Here is a 25,773-nt window from a genome sequence, read left to right as displayed (position 1 = left end):
CATACAATCTAGGAGTAAGTGGATGCATAGATTTTAGTTTTTTTATAATTTCTATAGGCTAGTTATTCATTCCACGTAATAATTCATTGGTGTCATTATGGTTTTTTGTGGTAGGATCTCTACTGAGAACTTCATATACAGACCTGTCAGATAATAGATTTTTAATTTTTTCTTCATAATCTTTAGTATTTAATATAACTGTATTATTACCTTTGTCGGCTTTGAGTATGATGATATCTTTATTATTCCTTAATTTGAGAAGCGTTCTTCTTTCCATTTGGTTAGAGTTGGTGTTAGGAGATCTTGACTGAGCTGAAAGCATTATGCTGCTTTTTAATCGTAAGTCATTAGCTATTGGAACTGGTAGTAATGAGAATGCTTTTTCTAAGTTGCAGATGAACTCTATTTTAGGAATGACAGTTTGTTTTAAAGCATTATAGAGGATAGAGATCTCAGGTTTACTTAAAATGTGTTTAGATAGGTTAATTATCACTTGGTTATCTGGTAGAGACGGTTTGCAGTTGCTATGATTATCATACAGTATATTGAATTTTTCAATTTGTGTCTTTTTGCTGTGATTAAATGTTTTGGTAAAACTGTTGCTAATCATATTGTCTAATAGTTGCCATGTCTCAGCGTCAAGATTATTAGAGATATCTGTGAATAAATTATAGCACTGTGAGTCTATTTTGCTGAGCATGAATCTCGTATGCCGAATTCTTTCTCTAAGAAGAGCATATGAAGTTCGTTTGTAAATCAAGTTGGCTTGTCTAGTTTTATAATATTGTTTCAAACGAAGAAATTTTGGGATCACGTTATTGTCTCTACATCTTTTTAAAAAATTAGCTAACCTTTTAAAACCACATAAGATCAGAGTGGCATTCAAACCAATCAATGCTATTCGAAAATTTTTAAGATCACCGAAAGATCCTCACCCATTCTACAAGTACTCTGGAGTATATAATATACCTTGCTCATGTGGTATTAGTTACGTAGGTCAGACCTCTAGAAGCTTTGAAACGAGAAAGAAAGAGCACATAGGATATGTCAGAAATAACAGACAAGACATTTCAGGCCTTTCATGCCACTTTGCCTCTACTAACCATCACATTGAGTGGGATAAGAGCCTTATGCCATACATAGAAGATAACTACCATTCAAGAACCTTTAAAGAAGCAGCTACAGTCGCCCGTAAAACTGAAAACCTAAACAAGAATTAAGGTCTAATTTTACCAGAAATTTGGAAAACTTTTATCAGATCATTAAACATTAAAGAAATGAACTTTCATAACAATTACGTCATGAGCCATAACAAATAAATCACGTTAACGAGACACGCACATTGTCACGCACAATACCAATATTTTGTATGAATTAGAACCATCAGTTATAACCTAGTCTGTAACCTTCATTTTAGCTTACTAGTTTGTATTCCCTGAGGATGCCAATAGACAAAGATTGGCGAAACATGTAGGAGGATAAAATAAAGCTACTTGACAAAGATTAGATAATAAAAAGTGTAATAGTCGTGTTTTTATATTAAAACCTTTTTACCTAAATCTCGGTTCTAGTCATTCAATTCTTTTTATATATATGTCTATTGTTGGATCCTACTTTGTCTTAATCTGTACCTTGGATCCGACATGTTATTTACTACAATGTAATTAACCTAAAAATAGTTGCTAGTTGGTTTCTAATTCAAATATAGAGAAAATTTATATTTAAAGACTGCGCCACTCTATATCTGAATTAGTTCAAGAATTGAAGAAAAATCAACCCTCCACTATTTCTTTTTAATATATACACTGGGCGAGTATATTTGACTTACTTAATTTACCCGCTTTGGTTCGAATATTTTATGAATGGCGCAGTAAAAGAGATTTAGGCAAAATACAACTTTTGATTAACAAAAACAAACATTTAATATAAGCTATATAACACATACATAAATTCTACTTCTAATTTAAACAATAAAAACAAGTCAAATATTAAGCCAAGTCAATCACATTAGTTCAACCTTCCAAGCCTTCACATACACTTTCTCAGCTTCTGAGTTACAAAGTTCCTACGCATATATAAATATAATAGAACTTCCTATCTAATCAATTTTCACACGCTTCTCAGTCATGCTATAAATTCAAAATATCGCAGGCACTAATAGTTGAAAATATCTCTCTAACAATTCTTAACTTCAATTCTCAATCACAAAGAGTTTCCACAGTTGAGGTTAGGTTAAGCATAGCGTAATTAAAACTCAATTCTTCAAGCATTGAAATAATACACTAAGATAGTCCTTACCGGAAATAGTTCCTAGTACATCAAATACATTGTGAGCAAACTTTTAAATTATTTTTATTTCACTTAAGAACACATCTACAAGACTTATCCACAGTTATAATTAAAACACTATCAATCGCGCTTCAGACATCGACTGCAGGGTACTTCAACTATCCTTGTTACCACTCATAAACTAATTAAAACACTGTGCGGTTCTCCTTAGGGCAAATCGGAAATAAGCCGCAATTCTAGATCAACTGGGTTTATTCAGAATTCTTCCTTGAACGTCCAGCTTTTTATATTATCCGATTACAGCATCAATTTCCCTTTTATTATTACTACTGGCTTCACTTTCGGCTAACTATAAAATTCACTTTGTCCTTGCTCACTTATAAAAATTATCCTCTTAACTCCTGCCCTTAAGAACCTTTCATTTACTTCTTCTCTAGTTTATGCCCTTGCTTCCTTTCACTTCCAAGTTTTCCGTCCCAACTCTCTCTTATTACCTCTTATATTTTTTTTTTATTATTTTTCCAGCCCTCGCTCTGTTCCACTCGTGCTCGTTTATTTCACGTGTTTCCATGACAACAAATAAACGTAAACATTTTCGCTAACGTTACATAAGGTTATACCGCTACATTCAGTTATTACATAACGTTAAACTTTCACAAACAAGAATAAATAGAATATTTGCATTTCAATAAATGCGTAGTTAAATTACAAATACAAGTTCTTATAATATTGACATAACAATAAATAAAATAGCTTAATAATACTTAATACAGAATCTTATTACTATTAACACATATCTTTGATTAAACAATTAAATATTAGATATAATTAAGGTAATTATATGATATCAAATTATAATTTAAGTTATTTACATTAAATAATATTTACAAATGTAGCCTTTGTGATGGAAGATCATGTTGGATTCTGAAGCAAATAATAATTACTCTAATATCTACATAATCAAAATCCAGCACTATCCTTATTATCAATATTCCACAATCCTGATATCATTTTTAACACTCCTTGCAGTCTCTGAAATATATCAAAAACGCAACAGAAACCAGACCTGTGCACAAAATAGTCTAAGTGAGGTCTTATCAAGGCCTTGTGAAGAGGCAAAATGACATCCTTATCTTTACATGTGAAAGTTCGTTTCCACATTCCATTTAACTTTTGAGTGTATTTGCAATCTTTGCTACATGGCCCCTGAATTTCAACTTCCTATCTACTAACACTCCAAGATTCTTAGCCTCATTGGTTTCTTCTAGCATAATCACACCAATATAATACAACATTGGATATCTAATCATGCCAAAGTGCATGACTTTACATTTACTGACATTGAACAGACATCCATTTTCCCATGCCCACAATTCCACCATATTCAAATCATTCTGCAAGTACTGCATATCAGCAGCATTCCTAATTATCCTACCTACCTTTCATCATCATCAACAAATAGCTGTATGTTGTTTGTCAAATCCTTCCCAATATCATTAATGTACAGATTGATAACAGTGGACCAAACACTGATCCTTATGGTACACCACTGGTTACCTTAAATATCCCTCATATACCACTTTGTGATATCTGTCAGTCAGTCATCCTCTTATCTGCACTAATATTGTATAATCCAGACCCATATTCTCTAATTTATGCAACAGTCTACCATACTGTATTCTGTCAAAAGCCTAAATATAGCAAAAATACAAAAGTATCATTGTGTGTCAATTCCCCTTCTCTAGTTAAATGGTAACATTGTTATAGAATAAATTTTGTTTATATATTGTTATATTGAAATCTAATCATGCCAAAGTGCATAACTTTGCACTTACTAACATTAAACTGACAGCCATTTTCATTTGCCCAAATTTCCAGCCTATTGAAATCATTTTGTAAGTACTGAATATCAATAGCATCCCTGATTAACCTGCCTGATGTCATTCATGTATAGATTGAACTATAATTGTCCAAGGACTGAAAACCTTGAAGTACACCACTGGTCACCTTAAATCTAGAGGATTCATAGCCACTGTATACCACTATAAATTCACACGTATGCCACAGTAATTAAATTTTTAATAATATGTAAATATATCATCTTAATTGTCATAAGACATCATCAGTACAGTCATTAAACAACAATAGGAATTACATTTAAAAAAAAAACACATTAGTGCTCATTCTTACATTGGAATCTCTCTATGTATATAGTAGCATGTTTAAGAAATAAAAACTATAGGGATGTAATTAAATGAAAATATAACTGGTAAATATAATGTAACATAATGTAAAATATAACAATTTCCAGAGTTTTGGAATAGTGCTACAGTCGTTACAGTTAAGATTGTTCTGTGATGTAAGGCATCAGCACTTTTATACCAACGCTCATGTTTATATATGGATCGATGTAGCTTGGTGTGTTGCCATTTTCAACTCCATGTTGAAAGCCACTGTGTGAGGGTGGTCTGAAAAGTTATCGGCCTCGACCATAGATTGACAACACTATTGGCAAGATTTTTTTTTTCTAAGGTGATTCATCTGTCACAAGCATCCATGTGAAATTGCAAGTCATTCTTGCAATGGATAATGGATAAAATTCAGTATTGTGCCATTATAAAATTCTTTGTGAAAGAAGGTTTAATGGCAAAAGAAATTCATTTGAAGTTCATAAAAGTTTATGGGCACTCTTCTCCTTCGTTTTCGACAGCTAAGAAATGGGTTGCCAAGTTTAAACGTGGCTGTACCAGCGTTGAAGATGATCCATGTGAAGAATGTCCAAAAAGTGTAACAACACCAGAAATCATTGAACAAGTGCACGATATGGTATTGGATGACTGGTGACTCAGGTCATCCAAGAACGTGCAGGATATATTTTGCATGAAGAATTGCAAATGAAAAATCTTTGCACAAGATGGGTGACATGTTTCCTCACAACAGATCAAAAACGCACTCGCATGAAAATCTCTGAACAGCTCTTGGAGCATTTTAACAAGAATAAAACTGATTTTGTGCATCTATTTATTACCGTGGATGAGACTTGGATTCAACATTAATGCTGTTTGGATTCACCCTAGAATCGAAACAGCAGTCAAAATAGTGGACAGAAGACAGTTGTTCAGCTCCAAAGAAGACAAAGTCGGTTCCATCAACAGAAAAGTCATGGCATTGGTGTTTTGCGATGCTAAGGCATTTTGTTTATTAATTATCTTGAAAAGAGTTAAATGATAACCAGGGAATATTATACCGAACCTTTAACCAGACTAGATGAAAAAATTCATGAGAAAAGACCCGGTTTGCAGAAGAAAAACATCTTTCATCAGGACAATGCACCTGCCCATAAAGGTGTTTTGTGAATGGGAAAGTTAAGGGATCTGCACTATGAATTGTTGGAACACCCTCCCTATTCCCCAGATTTGGTTCCCTCTGACTTCTGTCTCTTTCCAATATAACTCTTCCTTGCTGGGCAGCATTTTTCTTCAAATGAAGAGGTGATTGCAGCTGTAGAGGGGTATTTTGCAGATCTTACCGAGAACCACTACAGGAATGGGATAATGGCACTGGAGCATCACTGGAATGAATGTATTAGTCTTAAGGGAGATTATGTTGAAAAATAAAAATAATTTTGAAATTATAAATTCGTTTTTTCATTGTTAAGCTGAGAACTTTTTAGACCATTCTCGTGTGTGTGTGTGTGTCAAAGATGCCAAGCTATTTTAAACCTGGTTTTCATTCAAAAGCCATATATAATATTTCAAAAGCTACGGGTAAAGATGAAATATCTATAGGACTATGGAAATATGGTGGCAAGGAAGCTATTAATTTCTTAATGAATTTATTTAATCAAATTCTTTATACTGGAGTAATTCCAAGTGGCTGGAAAACAGGAATTATTATACCAATTCACAAAAAAAGGAGACAAAAGAATATGCGAAAATTATAGACCCATAATACTCTTAAGCCTATTCATTCGAATTATACAAAGGAGAACACAGGTGCTTACAGAAAAAATCAAGAGGAAAACCAAGCAGGATTCAGGTCACATAGATCCACTATAGACCATATCGTCACCATTAATAATATAGCAGAAAAATATTGGGAATACAACCTGCCCATATACTGTTGTTTTATAGATTTTAAGCAAGCCTTTGATTCAGTTAATAGAAACAAATTGATCACTATCCTGAAAAACGTAAAAATGGATTCTGATATTTTAACATTTATTACAAATTATTATGGAGACACCAAAGCTTTTGTTAAAACAAACAACATTAAAACCGAGGATTTCAGTGTTGAGAAAGGTGTAATGTAGGGATGCCCTATCTCACCTCAACTCTTTATCATCTTCCTAGAAGGAGTCTGTAAAACCATGGCTGATGAACCAGGTGTAAAAATCAATGGTACCAACATTAATCACATGAAATACCTGGATGATATCATTATTTTTCAGATTCTAAACCACAGCTAGAAAAAACTATTAATATTTTAAATGACTCTTGTAAAACTTATGGTATGAAAATAAATCATCATAAAACAAAAATAATGAAGATAGGTACAGAAGAAGAAAATATTTCTATAAATCTCAGAAATCACCTGCTGGAACAAGTTAATAAATATGTTTATCTTAGTTGTCTTATATCTACTAATCTCAACAATATGGAAACAGTAAAATACAGGCTAAACCTAGGTTGGACCAACATGAATAAACTAAACAAAATATGGAAAAATAAAAAAAATCACGAGTCTAAAATTAAAATTATATAAAACCATTATTTCCCCAACGGCTACTTATGCTTCAGAAGCCTGGAGATTAACTCAACAACCAATCAAGGAACTTCAAGCATTTGAAATGAAATGCCTCAGAAAAATTAATGACACCCACTGGATGCAACACAAGACTAATGATCAAGTCAGAATAGATTTGAACTTCCCAGACAATATAATAGACACAATCATTAAGCATCAACTGAGATGGTTTGGTCATATTCAGAGAATGACCCCTCATAGACTCCCATATTTAGCTCTGAATGGATATATAGGAAGAAAATGACCTAGAGACAGACCAAGAAGTACTTGGATAACGTTGCTGAAAGAACATTCCCATCTACCCAGCTATAGAGTCATGATTGAGATGGCTAAAGATCACGATAAGTGGAGAACCTTTCTTCTTAGTGGACTCAACCCGTTATTAAGCAGATGAGATGATGAATCTTCACCTTTTTGAAATCCAGTGACCAAATCTGTATACAGTAATATGTATGTGATCTGATCAAGATTTTATACAAGGAAACCATAGTCTCCTTATTTCTATATATCGGTGTTCTCCACATCATTGCTATAAGCCATTGTAATGTCTTCAGTTTTAGCCATGTGACCCCTAAATTTTAAGGTATTATCCACTGTTATCCCCAGATCCCTTAGCTCTGCTGCCTTCTCTAAGATATCTCCCATCAACTGTATACCTAGTTGTACATTAAATTGACATCCCCAATCACCAAGTCTATTCTATTCAACTCTTCTTGTAAAGTTAAAACATCTGCTGTTCTCCATGTTTTTTTTCCCTCAATCTTTCATCATCTGTGCATCCACATTCAGACCTTCAATATTATTAAAATATAAGTTAAACAGCAGTAGCTCCAAAAGAGATCCTGGGAGCATACTAGTGACTTTTCTTTTCTGAGATATTGCTCTTCCCATATAGACTAATCACAATACATTCACTAATCTTCACTATCAGACAGCAAATCTTCAGTGCAACCAACCTCAATCCACTCACATTTAATTTAATAAAATTTAATTTCTATCTAAATCAAAGAAATGCTGATATTATCAACCAAATTCTAGATCTTAGATCTTGCTACCCTCTTTAATAACCACAACTCCACACTCACAGAGAGAGAGAGTGTGAGAGTCCTATAATTCAAAGCTTGAGTCGTTACCTCCTTTATGAAGTGGAACAATTTTACTCTCTTTAAACTCCTTTGGAACTTGACATATTGCAAGACATTTTAAATGCCTTAATTCAATATTTTAAGCATAATTCTTAAAATATTGAAAGTCTCTCAGCCATATTAACATTAAGTTTACTCAATTCCCCACACACCTCTTGTTCACTCATGATCAGTCTCTCCTCCTCGTCCCTTTGCACTGAACTAAGCTCTGAATGATGTCATATTCACTAGGATGACATTCCTTTATAAGCCTCTCATTTAATATCTCACTATATCCTCTACAGTTGGTTATTCTTCTAACATTGTCAAAGACAATTATCAGTCTTCCATAATCAATTTTCCTACTGGTTACATAGCAAAAGAACTCCCTGGGAACCCCCCCCCCCTCCTTATTTTTTTTTGCCTCATTACCTAAGTGCTGCTTATACTTCAATTTTGCAATACTTACCAGATGATCACCTTCCTTGCTGTTCTTTGTACTCTTCATGCAGTTGATTATTATATTACCATGCATCTTATGCTATCTTCATAATACCTTCCTCTTCTTCTTTCAGAATTGCATGCTTAACCTCTTCCCAATCCATATTTCACCTATCTTATTTAAATACATGACCTTTGGAATTCATTCAGACATTGTTTTTGCTAAATAGTTCTTGATTGGTGGCCAAGCAGCATTGATCTTTTTCTTTTTACCTAGTTTCTCATTCCATGAAATTGCTACAAGTTGTCTCCTTAGCTATGCATAATCATCACTTGGCATAATTTCACATATACTTTCTTCACAGAAGTCCTCTTATGGCTGAGTACTACCCAAATGATCATCCTATGGTCACTTCACCATCACGAACCGGAGTAATGTTTGGCACTCCATTTAAAACATCCTCAAAAACTCAAATTTGTTCTCTTTGCTCCCAGATGCAATCTCTTCATACCAGTCTCCATGCTTTTCTTTTAAGTTATCTTTACAACCATTTTTCCTTACAGGAATACCTTTTGTCTATCTGTCTGTCTCTCCCTCTCTCTGTTGAAAGCTTTCTGATGTCATCATTTCCCAACAACAACCTGCACTGGTTCATCCTTTCATCTTCTCTTTTGTTATCCAGGCATTTGTCTTCCTTTGGTAATCACTTTTTGTTTCAGAGTAGCATGTCCAGTCTGATATTTTCATTTTTCTATTGAACTAGGCTCTTCAGGAATTGTAAGGCCTAATGGCTCCTTCTGGGATGTAGCATATTCATTATTTTAATTGGGTGGATTGTCTTTTCTCCCATGATAATAAATTGGCTTTGGAAAGGATTGGTATTAGCCCATCTAACTAGAACTGTGGAAATCCATCATTGATATTATTGCTATTGTCATTCATAGGATAGATACCCCTGCCTCTGTTCCTACCTAGCCTACACTACTCTGCCCAAGAATATGTCCAGGTGGCCAAGTAAGCTCTATAGTCAGCTGTCTCCATCCCAAGAGATAGCAGATGCTGTTAGGAAGCTGCTCCTCTGGAGTACCATCATGCCATCAAAATCCCACTTAGTCTGGTTTCTTAGTATTGTCCTGTCTGGTTTGGGTGCCCTGCTGGTAGAATACATTACTGCTGACATAGCTCAATACATCTTTGAAACATGCAAGGCCCTTTACCATGTCAAGGTGAGGATTCCAGCAAAACAAAATAATAAAAGCAAATGTAATAAAACCAATTTCATTATTTCTATTTGTACATACAATGTAAGAACATTAGCAAATAATGAAATGGTAAAGAACTAGAATAGGAAATGAGAAAAATGAAATGGGATATAATAAGACTAAGTGAAAAAAAAAAAAAATCCATAACACTAAAATTGGTACTGTACCTTACTGCAAATGACCAGATGATCTCAAGCAGAGAGGAGTAGGTTTTCTTATAAACAAAAGTATAGCAAACAAGGTGACTAAATATGCAAGAATATCACAGCATTTATTATTATTTATATGGGTACTCCATAGAGTCAAGACTCATTGCAGGAAACCTATCTATTAATACAATACCTATCATACATCTCTTTAAACATATTCACTGCTGGGGCACTCACAATCACCTCTGGCTATCCATTCCATTCATTCACCACTCTCCAAGTAAAGAATCTAGTCTACACACCCTTACTAATTACACTCTTAGACAACTTCCAAGTGTGACCCCTTGTTTTTCTTCCTACTCTCTCCATGTATTGAAAAATTTATTTTGTGTCAACCTTATGGAATCCCTCTAACAACTTAACTGGTAATTAGTTTACAGAATTAACAACGCATATAAAGTATATTAATTAAAGGTAACTTTAATGAATAACTTCTATATTTCGGCAACGTCACATTGCCATCTTCAGGAACATAAAGATATGGTATGTGCACGCAGGCACTAACACAAAGCAAATGAGGAAGAAAGCAAGAAACTAATATTGTTCCTAAAGTCCTAATGGTGCCCTCTTGTGGGCTAATTTGGTAGTCTTGGCAGTGGCTGAAGTTCTCATAATGTAAGTCTCCCAAATTTGGGGTAGTTTCATGCACCCAAATTTGTTGAGGGTAGGAGTGTTTTTTAGAGCTGCTGAAGATTCTTTGAATAATCTTTTGTATTTAAACTTGCTGCGATGAATTATTTTTGTTTTCTTCCAACAGGGCAAGAGGGCACCATTAGGACTTTAGGAACAATATTAGTTTCTTGCTTTCTTCCTCATTTGCTTTGTGTTAGTGCCTGCGTGCACATACCATATCTTTATGTTCCTGAAGATGGCAATGTGACGTTGCCAAAATATAGAACTTATTCATTAAAGTTACCTTTAATTAATATACTTTATATGCATTGTTAATTCCGTAAACTAATTACCAGTTATGTCTGACCAACGTATAAGCCTTGCTACTCTAACAACTTAGTTTCTATCAGATCCCCTTTCCTCCACCTGTAAGCTAAACTCTGCAACCCACACACACCCTCAGTGTTTGTGGGTTGCAGACCTGTTGCCAGTTTGGTCACTCATCTCTGGACTATCTGGTGAATGCCTGATTTGCTGTAGATGCAATCCAGTACCTTGTGGAATCTATGGCAAACCGCATACGTGCTCTAACTCTGGCTAAAGGAAGTTCCACCTAGTATTAAATACCAGTTTCTGATTCAGTGGCTGATATGTTTACTACCTTTCATGAATGGGATTCGTGTTTTTTTTTAAAAAGTAATTAATAGGAACTCTATTACTTAGCTAAATGGAGTTTTATTATTATCTGCTTGCTAAATTGTCATTTTCAGTTGTAGAATTTAGAAATGTGATTTTACTTTTGTTTTTACAATAAAGTAGTAAAAAAAACTAAAGATGTCTACTATTTTTACTAATATACACACACGGACAAAGAAATTAGCGCACCAAGAAGGAAGCATAGGATTCAACTGAAATTTTATTGGTGTAATGATACAGGTGAGTGATGCACATGATGGCAAAAACAGAGCTAAAGGATAAAAAGATCTGTGGTACGCAATCCGGTCATCATCAATAGCACATTGCACTGCCTCGTGTGACGTTTACATGCTGCAATACAGTCCGGCATAGTGGCGAACAGATGCCTGATGTTGTCCTGCAGCAGACTGGCCCACACATGTTGGGCGCTGTGCTCCAAATCCCGGATATTGTGCACGATGGGTGCTGGCGTTTCAGCTGCTCCCAAACATGCTTGATAAGGGACAAGTCCGGGGAGTGGGCAGGCCATGGAAGTGTCTGTACAGGAAGTAGGCAGGCCTGAGCAACCCAAGCCATGTGCGGATGGGCATTATCCTGCTGGTATAGTGCTCCTGGTATCCCGGCCAGGAATGGGAGAATGTGGGCCATAGGATGTCGTCCACATACCACTGCCCCATCAATGTGCCACATATCACTATGAGGGGTGATCGGCTATTGTAGGCTACGGCTCCCCAGACCATAATGCCTGCACTGCGGGAGGTGTGGCGCTCGATAGCGAGGTCAGGATTGTGTCCTTGACCAGGGGTCCTCCACACCCGGATACGATGATCATCTGTACCTAAGACGAAGTGGCACTCATCGCTGAAGACTACACGTCGCCAATCTGTGGTGTTCCACATCGCTCTCACCTGGCACCACTGCAAACGGAATCGACGATGTTGCGGTTTTAATGGGAGCACATGTAAGGGGCACTGGAATCATAGATATGCCTCTGCGAGGCATTGGGAAATGGTTCGTGGGCACACAGGAGCTCTACATCTGTCTGTATAGTGGACCGGGTCACCATGGGATCCCTCCGTGCTTGCTGCATGATCCATCGATTCTCTCTAGCGTTGGTCCTCCTGATCCTACCGGTGCTGCTCTGCCGTGTGGCAGTGCCGGAACATGTCCACAGCTCCCAACACTGTCAAATGGTATGGTCAGAACGGTTCACGTGCATACCTATACGGCGCACCGACCACCCTCCAGTTTTCAGGCCAACGATCATGCCTCTATCAAAGTCTGTAAGTTGCTTAAATTGATTTTCTGGCATCTACCAGGCATTATTGTTACTCTGTACTCTAGCTTGTGTCGGCCGGTGCTTTTTGCTTTAATTAGCTATCGACTATATGCCAGCTTTATAAGGCTGCCGGTTCGTGCTTGCAGCACCACTGCAGGGTATGTGGGCATGCGCAATCGCACTGATCATTTGCATACCACCCCACACTCTAGCTATTTGTCAAGTTTCACCGTTGTACCCTGTTTTCTCCCAGGTGCGTTAATTTCTTTGTCCATGTGTGAATATACTTACTGATATGTGTGGGTGTGCATATATATATATAAAATATATATATTATTTTTATTATTATTATCTTTATAGGAATCCATTAGGCAAAAGGAAATGACTAGGTTTTACTTACAGAAAAAGGAAAATGTATCTAGTTCCAATGTTGCCCTTTTTGTGGGCAACCTTCCTCCGAATCTCTCTCAACGACAGTATGAAAAAATTCTAATAGACTTATTAGGAAAACGTGAGTTGAATTATATGCATTGCCTTTTTAAATATAATCCCTGTGATGCAATTATATGAGAAGTAAACCTCTCTTACAGAGGTTTGGAATGCATTGCTAGAGGAAGCAATCAGAGAAAGCATTTGTCACCTTCAGTCGATCATTGATGTCATCTTGTGATATTGAAGGACAGATGATAAATACTGATAGTCACGAACTGTTAAGTCTGTTTCTTTGACAGTAATAATTTGTTATAAGAAACAACTGCCATTCATTATTATTATATAGGCACCTTTAAGGAGTTTCGAGGGAGGGCACTTTGCAACTTATACAATGCCAAAATACTTATCTATCATTCACTGAAGAGACACTCAATACCCAATGGGAGCATATTAATATCTTCAGACCTTCCATGGAATCAAAGACTCATTGTTGGAAGTCTCATTGTCACATACACATGCAGCTGCTCATAACATGTCTTAAATTCATTCACATTCTTTGCAGTCATCACACTCTCAGGCATTGCATTCCACTCACTCACCACACTCCATACCAAAAACCTCTTCTCACTCTCTTGTTCACACCCCCTTATTAAATAAAAGTTAAATAAAACAGCTTTCAGGTATGATCTCTTTTTCTCCTACCATACTATGAAATATCTCCTATTAATCTGATAAAAATCCCTTACTGACTTGTATGCCTCTATCATATTCTCCCTTCAACTCCTATCCAGTAGACTCTGCAAATTGCATTTTATCAACCTTTCATTGTACTCAATATTCCAGAGACCAGAAACCACCTTCATTATTTGCCTGTGCATAGCATCCAATATCTCTTCATTCTTTTGAAATCTGTGTACAGTGGTTCATATGTTGTCTCTATTCACACATCACCATGGCACCCACATCCTGAAGTGGGCCCCCAGGCCAGGATTTTTGGCAGGTCCCCTACCTGTCACTCAGGTTAAGGACAACGCATTGCTATACAGTCTGCAGGGTTTAGGATCAATTAGTTTAAATAACACAAAAGTAATATTTATTTAAAAAACGACCAACATCTACATAATACAAACTAATAATAATATTCAAAATTACTTCAGAGTATATTTTCTAGCTTTTGTCAACACAAATTTATCAATAATGTCAGTAAAATCAACTCGCTTAGTCAAATCATTTTCGATGCACAAAATTGCTAGGTGATTAAGTTGTTCTTGGCTACTTATAAATCTTTTGGAATTCTTGAAAGCTGATAGTTCATACTATTTCTTGCTGCATGTTGTTCGAGATTACTCTGGGCTGAGTACTAGGATCATCATATTTTATATCAGATTTTTCAACAGGGTCTGCAACTGAAGCATCAACTGTATCATATTCTTCCATAGTCACTCCTTCTGCTGGTTTTTCACTTGCGGCCTTTTCTTCAGTTGCAAGAAGTTCACATGTAACAGTCACTTGACTTTCGACTGCCTGCCTGAGTTTTGATTTGACACTGATATTCTGTTTGGATTTCATTGCCACAAACATTATCCCCACCTTCACTATGATCAGTATTGGGAACTATGTCCTTTTCATTTTCAGATTTGAAAAATTTGGTTATGAATTGACAACCTCTTGATGCTTTTGATTCTCTCCCGGATTTAAGTTTCCTCTTCTGAGCTCTGGACTTATGTTTGTACTTTGAATCAGACATTGGGATTTTATTTATTTTAACTAGAACGCCTTTGCTTGCTTGAGAGTAATTTATTTAAATATTTTTAATATCTCGAATTTGTATGATCTGAAAAGAAATAATTAAGTTTGTTTCATACAAAAAAAAAACATAACTAAAAAAAGCTTTATATTTTCTTTTACTTACTAACTAGCAAAATTTTAATTCAAATAGTTTCTTGAGATCAACTTAACCAAAACTAAAACTCTGAAATAAAGCTTTCTCTTTTACTAATAAAATAAAATTCTCTCAGCATCTGTAGCATACGTACTGTAGGCACCGGTAGGGTAGTGTGCCAATAATGTCGGCATTGAAGCGATGCCGTGCATAGAAAGCGAAACAGGCGAACGAAAACTGAAGTAAATCCTTTTGAATGGGAAGTTCAGAAGAGTAACCATAAGTCTGAAAAGATGGATAATGGGTTGGAGGCGATTGCAAAAGCTAGTAGTCCCTCTCGGCACATATTCATTTTTGTTAATCTCACTTAACTGGCTGACCTGACAAGATGGGTTCCCTAATTATGGGCCCCCAGTCTAGAGCCCTGTCAGCCCCACCCTTGTGGGTGTCACGCACATTACATACACACACACCACAAGAAGAACTTTTGACTCACATGCTTCCTGATCACATCCTTCTTTACCTTCAGGTAAGACCCTGCATTCTTCTCTCACTTTCTCTGAGCTTTAAAATTCCTCAACTTTTATGTTTTGCTCAGGATTCCTTTTCTCATGGTATTTCTTAAATGTTGTAGCTAAGTTGCCTTCATCCTATCTTCATATGCAAAATTTCACAGGCTATATATCATCTGAGTTAACTGCTACTGAATGTATTTAATTGTTTCCTCATCTTCACAAAACTCAGGCAATCATATCTGAGCACAGCAGTCCAGATGTGGTCTTATCAAAGCCATTTTAAGTGGGAAAATAACTCTCCTACATGCTAGTATTCTCTTCAGTCTCAGTCTTCAGTGTTGATGATAACCATCTCAGCAATGTGACCTCTAGACTAGGCTTACTAATATTAAACTGAGAGCCATTATCATTTGGATAATGGCTCTCTACTCCAGGTTATTCAAATCATTCTGTAAGCACTGTATATCAGTGGCATCCAGCATTGCCTTGCATATCTTTCCATTATTAGCTGGCAGTTGAACATCTCTTGTCAGATTTTTCACAATATCATTAATGCATAAATTGAACAACAATGAGCTAAAGATTGATCCCCACTGTACACCACTGGCCATGCTAAATCTGGCAGATCCACACTCACTGTATGCCACTTTCTGATACATGTCCATCAACCATCCTGTTTACTTAAGTCAAGAGTTTATATTCCAATCCCCAGTTTATTCAACAGCCTTTCAGGTGATATCCTCTCAAATGCCTTAGAAAAATTCCAAGAGTATTATAGTGTATTCATTCCCTTTATCCAGCTCATATTTTATAACATTATTATAAAATATGAGCAAATTGCCCAGACCTGACCTCCTTTTAGTAAACCCATGCTGCTGTTCCCTGTAGAGTGTACTTTGTCTTTCAACCCATTTCTGTATTGAAGTTCTTACCAACTTCTCTAAAATCTTTACCTCCACTGATAGGTCAATAGTTAGACACACCGTTTTTTTTGCTCCACCCTTGCACAACGGTGCTATCATACATTCTTTTAATTCTTGTGGGATCTTTCCTGAGCTGACACTTAAGTCATGCAAACATGTCAATAGCCAAGCCATTTGAGTTGAACATTCCTTTAGTACATGTGCACATCTGGCCCTATTGCTGAATTGATATCCAACTTATACAACAGCTCTTGAACCTCATTTTTGTGCACGTTTATCTCTTCATCCAAGATAGTGGTAACACTGTGCACTATATTACATATACCATATACTCGTTATTTGAACTCTCTCATCTGCTTCTGATACTAGGGTACCATCTGTATTCAGTAAGGTTATTCTTCCACAGTCATTCATTTCTTTTACTTGCAGCATAACAATAAAATACTTTTGGTCTGTGCAGCCAGTTTCTTTTCATACTTAGCTTTCTGTACAATACTCGTACCTTTTCTGACCTGCACTTTATATATTTCGTAACTCCTCTAAATGTTATTCTGATGATATTCTTCCCACATCTTCTTCTTGTTGATGTGGGAAGAATATCATGAGATTGTTTCTGTCTTTCCCTGTTTGTTCTTCAAAATCTAGGGACACATTAAGATGCTGCCTCATTGATGCATCTTTTCAAAACTTCCTATGCATTGCTAATATCCTTCCCATTCAATAATTAATACCATTGGATTAAAGGTAGCATTCTCCTGTGTTTGTCATAATTTACATCTTTGTAGTTCAGCAAAAGCATAACTTGTTTCTAATTGGAACATCCTTATAGTTATCTACACCCCAGGACAGTACTGCAAGATCACTACCAGCTGATGGCAGAACATTCACACTCTTAACGGAGACCCTTTCTGCTGTGAAATATTGCTTTTTTGTAAATTGTGTGCATTCTCCTTGCTGAATTTGCCTGTATGCAGATGAAAAACACAAGTATCTGGGAGAAAAAAGCCTTCTACATCTGTGAGATTGACTAACTTGCCTTTAATTGAAAAGTCCATATAAAGATTCCTCTTGTCATGATGATACTCAAAAACTAGAGTCTTTTCCAATTGAAAGGTGCAATGTAACGTCGTTCTTCCAATTGCACTATGGAAGTGTTAATTATTGCAAATGAATTGAACCGGCTAGAGTAGAATATAGATTGGAAATGTTGATGATGATATGAATAACACACACACAGAGGGAGAGAGAGAGAGAGAGTGGTTTTCAAGAAATAGACGGTTATAAGACAAAGTACATGGATGGGCATTGCTACAGACCATTGTTATCTTAAGAGCATTATGAACTGTGTAGACAGATTTACCTTGAGACTGTAGGGATATAGACTTGGAGGAAGAGAATTTGTAGAGTTAATCAGAGACCTTCCCTAAACAATACATGATGAAGGGATTTACAGTGCTAGAATATATTAGACTTAGAAATAGCATTCAAGAATCTCTGTTTAAATGAGAACTTCTATGTCTCTGGCTAGTGAAAATACTCATGCAGTTTAACTTATGTGGAAAGTTGCAAATCATATGGAAGTTTTGTTATCATTGGCATGTATATCAGGAGTGATCATGTTTAAAAATATACATCACTTCCCAGATTTGCATGCATGAGATATTTGATGATTGTTATAGACTTAATCTAAGATTTAATTATAACTTAATCTAAGATAATGCTTTGATTTCTGTTGCACTGTGCAGGTGTTCACAGCATTTCTGAAACTTCTGCAAATTTTCTCACTGATCAAGTTATGCTCCATGTATGGTTTTTATCCATAGTACTGAATGACTTGCATCTGTGTTATAATATACTCTATTGCATTTGTATACTTATAGATATTGCTTAGGATTGGTCGTGGTTATTAATAGTGCTTCACATTATAAACAATATATTTGCCTTGACATATTATTTTAATATGAGTTGCACTGGTTGAGTTCCGAAGGAGGGCAAGATTGTGCTGCTTCATACAGGTTAAACAGCAGTGACCTTAAAACAGTCTCCTGAGGTACTAGTGACTTCCCTCTTCTGGGATATTGCTCCTCCATACACAACTTGTTGATACCTATCAGATAGCCAATCTCCAATTCAAAGCTCTAATCTAATATCCAATTCCATCTGCTTAAGTTTGACTACCAACTTATCATGATGTAATCTATCAATGCCTTTGCAAAATCTAAGTATACTACTGTATCCATCTCCTTTGTCCAATGAAGCCATCCCCCTTATTGTAATAAGTAAATAGATTATGAAAACATGACTTCCCTTTAGTAAAATCCTTGCTTTCCATCAAAGATAATGCCATTGTTTTCAACCCATTTCTGGATCCTGGTTCTCACCAACCTCTCCAACACTTTAACCACAACAACTGACATGCAGATAGGCCTATAATTTGATTAGAGATATTATTTCTGGAAAATTTTCCATGCTACTCCTCCTCTAAATTAATATTAATTTTTATGGCTATTTTGCCTATTTTTCTTTAGGAGTACCCCTTTTATAATGTCATTGGCTTTTTACTCAAATTTTTTAGGGCATTATTGATATTTTAAAGACATAGATACATGAAGAATATAAGGAAGGAATAATTTTGAACATAATTTGATTCTTGAGTTCTATCATCTCCCTTATGAAGCAGCACAGTGTTTCCCTCCTTCCACTCCTTTGGAATTGAACCCATTCCAAGACTCATATTAAACAGTTATGTCAAGGCAGATGCTAACTTCCTGGCACATTCCTTCGAAATACGTAGTGATATATTATCAAGTCCCACAGCCTTATTAACATCAAGTTTGCTCAATTCTCCATGTACCTCTTGCTCACTTAAATTCAATCTCTCCTCCTCATCATCAACTTCTCTCAAATTCTCCATAATGTTACATTCCCAAGAATGAAAGACCTTTATGAACTGCTCATTAAATATCTCAACTATATCATCTGCAGCAGTTCAATCAGTGTCATCCTTCCATAATCTCTTTTTTTCCTGGCTACATATCAAAAGAACTCCCTAGGATTCTTTTTGGCTTCATTAGCTAACTGCTGCTCATGCTTCACTTGTACTACCCATACCAACCAAGTCACCCTCCTTGCCTGTTCTTTGTAATCCTTATTGAATTGATTATTCTTCTTCTTCTGTAGCTTCTCCCACTTAAGTGGAGTCACTGTTGATGATGAGTCTCCTCCACGTCCTCCTGTCTTGAGCGGTCACCACATCCAAGTTCTTCATCCTCAAGTCCTCTTCTACAAGCTCCCTCCATCTCTTCTTTGGCCACCCATGCTTCCTCCTTCCTTGTACATCCATCTGCATGACCCTTCTTCCCACATATTCGTCCTCCCTCCTCATCACATGACCAAACCATCTCAACCTTGCCTCCTGTATCTTCGCTCCTGAGTTCGTAACTTTCACTGTTCTCCTCACATAGTCATTTCATTTCTCAGACATTCCTTTCTGGTCACACTGCACATCCACCTAAGCATTCTCATCTCTGCTACTTCAATCCTGCTGATGTTATTTTTCCTCAGGGCCACAGTTTCTATAGCAAACGTCATAGCTGGCCTCACTACTGTCTTATAGATTTTGCCTTTCAGATTGATCGGCACCCTCTTATCACATAACACTCCAGCCATCTCCTTCCAGTTCCTCCAACCTGCTTGTATCCTGCATCTCACTTCCTTCTCAGCTCATCCATCTTCTTCCACTGTTGAACCTAAGGATCTAAAGTCCCTCACCTTCCTCATGACATTTCCTTCCAGCTCCAGATCTGTCTCCTGGCTGCCGCCCACTGTGCAACACATATATTCTGTCTTACTTCTGCTCAGTGTCATACCTCTCTCTTCCAGTACTTTTCTCCATCTTTCCAGTTTAGTTCCCGCTTCTTCCCTCGAATCTGCACACAGCAAGATGTCATCTGCATACAACATTGTCCAAGGTGCATCTTCTCTCACCTCCTCCGTCACCACCTCCATCACAATATTAAACAGAAACAGACTTATCGCTGACCCTTGATGCAAGCCAACTGTTACTTGAAAACTTTCTGACTGTCCTAGACAGGTCCGAACACTTGTCTTCACATTTCTGTACATCTCCAGCACCAACCTGACATATTTCTCTGGAACCTTCTTCTCCCTCAGACACCTCCAGACTTCTTGCCTTGGCACTCTATTGTATGCTTTCTCCAGATCAATAAATGCCAGATGTAGCTCCCTTTGTTTCTTTCAAAACTTTTCCATCAACTATCATCTGCCGTAACCCAAAGATAGCATCTGTTGTTGATCTACCAGGCATGAAGCCAAATTGTTCCTTCGCAATCTCCAGCTCCTTTCTCAATCTTCCATCAAGAACCCTTTCTAGGATTTTCATTGTGTGGCACATCAACTTTATTCCTCTATAATTTTTACAGTCTTGTGTATCCCCTTTACCCTTGTAGATGGCGCCAAGAGTACTCTCCCTCCATTCCTCGGATATATTTTCCTGTTGGCAAACTTTCACGAACACATCCCACAGCAGGTCAATTCCCTCTTCCCCCAGTGCCTTCCATGCCTCCACTGGAATCCTGTCGGGCCCACCGATTTTCCATTCCTCATCCTCTTCATGGCCTCCGTCACTTCCACTCTACTGATGTTCTGCACCATCCCCTCAGAAGGCTGCTCATCTTCTCTTGTGAGTTCTTGCATTTTCCTCATTCAAAAGTCCCTCAAAGTATATTCTCCATGTGTTTCTTATGTCCACATCCCTCCATAATACTCTTCCTGCAGCGTCTTTGATCTGCCTCACATGTAAGATGTCCTTTGCTGCTTTATTTCTACATTTCGCTAGTTGGTAAATTTTTCTCTGTCCTTCCTTTGTTTCTAATTGATCATACAGATCTTGATATGCAATGGCCTTCGCCTGTGCCACAACTTTCTTGGCTTCTTGCTTTCTCTCTGTACACCTCTCTGTCCTCTTCCACTCTTGACTCATCCCACTTCTGCTTTGCCTTCCTCTTAGCTGTCACTGCCACTTGTACATTATTATTCCACCACTAACCCTCCTGCTTTCTAATCTCAACAGATGTCTCACCAAGCACCTCGACTGCACAGCTCAGGATTGCTTTTGAATTATGTTTCCACCAATCTTGTACACTTTCCAGTCCATCCGAAATCCTCTCTAACACCCTCTCCCTAAAACAGGTTCCTCACACTCTCTTCTTTTAAGCAAAACCATTTAATTGTCTTCATCACATGGCTTCCAGAGGTTCTTATCTTCAATCTTATTTTAAAGTCTGCACACAGCAGTCGGTGGTGCTGTGCCACTTGATCTGTTGGAATTACTTTACAATTTGTCACAACCTTAAGATGTTTTCTTCTAGTCAATTTGTGAACTGTTGTTACCACTCCTAAATATAATCAAATGTTCTTCCCTCCTGTAGAAAAACAAGTTCACAATTGCCATATCAAACACTACTGCAAAGTCCAACACATCTCTCCTTCCTGGTTCATCATTCCCACTCCGTGGCCACCATTCACCCTTTCACAGTCTCTATTCTGTCTCTACTTGAATTTGATTATTGAATTGATTATTACCACTCCTTTTTCCTCTGTATTGCATTCTTAATCTCTTCATTTATCCATTTCACACCTACCTTATTTAACCTTCCAACCTTTGGAATACATTTAGACACTGCTTCTACTAGACAGTTCTTGAATATCAATCAAGCTGCATTGATCTCCTTTCCAGCCAACACCTCATTCCATGCTACACCTGCAGGCTATCAACTGAGCTTCTCATAATCACCAGCTATGTAGTTCCACATATACCCTTTCCTTGCAGAGGTCATCGCGTTGCTGGCAGCGACCCTGGTAATCACTTCATGGTCACTCTCACCAACTGGAGGGAGATTTGACACCTCATTTATAAAATCCTCTGATGCAATGATCAAATCCTAGACTCTGAATCCTTGTGTATCCTCTGTTATATACTGCCTGATGTAGTTGGCCCTGAAAAACTCAAGAAACTGATTTTCTTTACTTCCAGTTGCTATGTCATCATCCTGATCTATGTTGCCGTAATTAAAATCACCCATAATGATCACCCTTTTCCCATTTGCTTGGCTAATTTGTTTTCACATTTCATGATCACTATCATCCACATTACCGGGTCTATAACAACATCCAACTAACTATTTCATTCTATTTACCTCTATCTCACACAATACTTAACTCATAACTACTGGGGAAAAAGGGAGAGCACTATTCATCCCTGTTTTTCCTTTCTCTTCTGGGCACGGGTGCAGATGCCAGTTCAGTATTGCAAAATGTAAGGTTTTAAAATCTGGGAAACAAAGATGGGATGTAGAATTTATGCTTAGTGGAGATATATTGTTGGAGGAAATAAGAGATCTTGGGGTGATAGTGGATAAGGATCTAAAAGTTAGAGGACACATTGTCAAGGGTGTGCAACAATTGTATGCAACAGCCTTCCATGCTGAATCCTGCCAAAAGCTTTAGCAAAGACTGAAAGTTTCATTGTGCAACCATTCGCATTGTATAACTGAAACGTGACATTAACAGTGTATTAGTGTCAATAAGCAGTAAGACAGCAGGTGTGAATGACAGTTCATCAGCTGTGGTGAGCGGTAAGATATTGAATGTGGAAGGTAGCGAGAGTTTGATTTTCATAAATGGTAGAAAGTAATTGGAAAAAATGATGGTGGAGTTGGTGAAGATGAAACAAACGATGAAGTGTTTGATGAATTAAATGAAAAGAATTATATATTTCCATTGAAGTGTGAGGAAGAATGGGAAGAAAGATGACCATTTGTAAGAGATATTGAATGATTCAAAAGTAGCTTTGTTTGGAGATTCGATGATTAGAGGTGTGGTGAATGAAAAGATGCACTTGGTTTGTTTTCCTGGAGGTAGAATGAGTATTGTGACTGAAGCATTCGATATGAAGAGTAAGTGAAGCAAAAGAGTTGGTAGTGGCAATAGGCATGAATGATTTGGTTGGTTACAAGGAGAATGTAAGGTTGGATTTCAGGATTTGTTTTTGAAATTATGGATTCTACAACCGTGTTAAAATTACTCTTTTTATTATCCCAACATTTCGATCTTCATATCAAGATCATCATCTGGAGCATACATAAATATACAAGACAAGCTGCATTACATTTGAAACCATAAGCTAGAGAAACAATGATTTGATCACATGCTACTCACTGGCATGACCTCTCGTGGAAAAAAAAAAAAAAATTACATTAATTTATGATTACATGAATAAACATTCTTGCTTACAGATGGTTTTTCCTTCCAGTAACAGTGATGTCCTATTTCTATTATTACAATTGTTATTTTTGATTTAAAATAAAAATAAATAAATAAATAAATAAAATATATATATAAAATTAAAAAATAAAATAAATTAATTATTTATAAATTACAACATGAGTAAATATTCTTTCTTATAGATTTTTTCTTTAACAGTGACGTCCTATTTTTTATTATTAAAGTTATTTTAGATTTAGATTCTGGATTTTGTATAGTCATATTTACAGTCCTGTTCCATATGTATGGGATATTTAGACCACCATTATCGTTTAGATTGGGGTGGTTGATAACGTTCTCACAAGCTTCCTTAAATTTGCGTTCATACCATGTTTTGGTGTGATGTAGACAACTAGTGTTTTCCCAGTCAATTCTGTGTAAGGTGTTCAGGGCATGATCAGAAAGGCCAGCTTCAACATAATTATTATATTTGATGTGTCGTTTGTTCTTTTTTGTCTGATCAAAATTGTGCATCCTGTTTCTCCTATGTATGGTATGTTGCAGGTGCAGTAAATATGGTATACTCCAGGGTGGGCCAGTGGAGGGAGTGGGTCTTTGGATGTGTTGAGTAAGCTTTTTAATTTTGCAGGAGGTTTAAAGGTGGCTTCGAGGTTGTATTTTTGTAGTACTCTGTTTATTTTGTCTGATGTCCCATTAATGTAGGGAATGGTTATAGTTTTACTATAATCTGGTTTGTCTTTGTTTTTTATTGAGGTCTTATAGAGAATTTTGTTAATAGTGTTTTGGCTGTATCCATTTTTTTGAAAAGTATTGCTGATCACTTTAAATTAGTTTTTCAGTGCTTGTTCATTGAAGCAGATCTTCAGAGCCCTGTTTTTTAGGGTATTGATGACATCTAGTTTTTGTGTTGGGTGGTGGTAGGAGTTTATGTGTATATATTGGCCAGTATGTGTCGGTTTCCAGTAAACAGCGAAGGAAAGATTGCCCAAGGGAAGACGTGTGACAAGTGTATCTAGAAACGGCAGTGTGTTATGTTTTTCAATCTCAATTCTGAACTGTATGCGTTTGTGTTGCTTGTTTAGTAAAAGAAAGGATTGGATTTCAGGACATTGTTCAGGAGAGTAAGATAGCAGCATGATAGGTAAGCTAGTGTTACCAGGTATGATAATTATGACTTGAGATGGTGAGCAAAGATTATGAATGGTATGCCAGCAGAGTTGTGTGAGGAGGAAGGAGTTCATTTTGTGAATATGTGAGATTAATTTGAGTCACGGATGTAGCAGTATATAAGAGATGGACTACAATTAAATGGTTTTGGTGTGAGTCATCTGGAGAAACTGTTGCTCAAGAGAGTAATTACCAAAGTGCATTCGAAGTTTTGAAGATGCAAGAGACATGAGAGTAATGTAGGATGGTTTGTGAATGAAAAGGTGAATGGCATGAGTGAAGAGAATAAGAGGGAAGGAACACAAGACAAACAGAGAAAAGGATGGAGTCGCATTATGGAACAAGTGTATATTATTATTGTTATTTTATTATTATTTGAGTCCTCCAGAGAGTCCAAGGACTCATCAAGGGCAGTCACGTGCTCTGCAGCTCTGACTCGATCAACTGACCACAACTACACGAACCATCTACCGCTGACCACCACTAGTATTTCCACAGACAATCACAAACATCCATGCCCATGGCAGATTTGAATCTGCAGCCTTTTTAGGTGGAGAGCAGATACACTAAACACTGTGCCAGCCAGGCCAGCAAACATTTTATAAATGTTTTACGATACATTTTATAAATGTATCATCTCACTTTAAATCGGAAACCCAACTTTCCTTCGAACTGGTTATTCATTTCGCTGTAATGTATTCATCATACTGACTTAAGCAGGATTTTTTTGCCGATTTCTTTTTTACAAATGGAAGTGGTAGTTTAACAATAATACTGTTATTAATATGTAGTGCATGTGTATACCTGTTCAGCCAGGTAACTGCAAATGA

The 25,773-nt window shown here is 36.7% G+C and overlaps 1 protein-coding gene across 1 annotated transcript in view; it reads left to right on the top strand.

Annotated features, from left to right (window-relative positions):
* The window catches only part of LOC150106943 (diacylglycerol kinase theta-like), a 610,762-nt gene that overhangs the window by 421,327 nt on the left and 163,662 nt on the right, over positions 1-25,773 (top strand). The window contains exon 13 of the mRNA XM_090393510.1: positions 13,080-13,230. Coding sequence (XP_090249636.1) covers positions 13,080-13,230 — 151 coding nt within the window. The remainder of the gene's footprint in view (positions 1-13,079; positions 13,231-25,773) is intronic.

The sequence above is a fragment of the Typopeltis vanoorti genome, chromosome 5 (genome assembly GCF_054136105.1).
Source record: "Typopeltis vanoorti isolate ZY-2024b chromosome 5, IOZ_Tvanoo_1.0, whole genome shotgun sequence".
Classification (NCBI taxonomy): Eukaryota; Metazoa; Arthropoda; class Arachnida; order Uropygi; family Thelyphonidae; genus Typopeltis; species Typopeltis vanoorti.
Note: the sequence above shows the minus strand (reverse complement) of the source record. Positions and strands in the feature narration are given on the sequence as shown.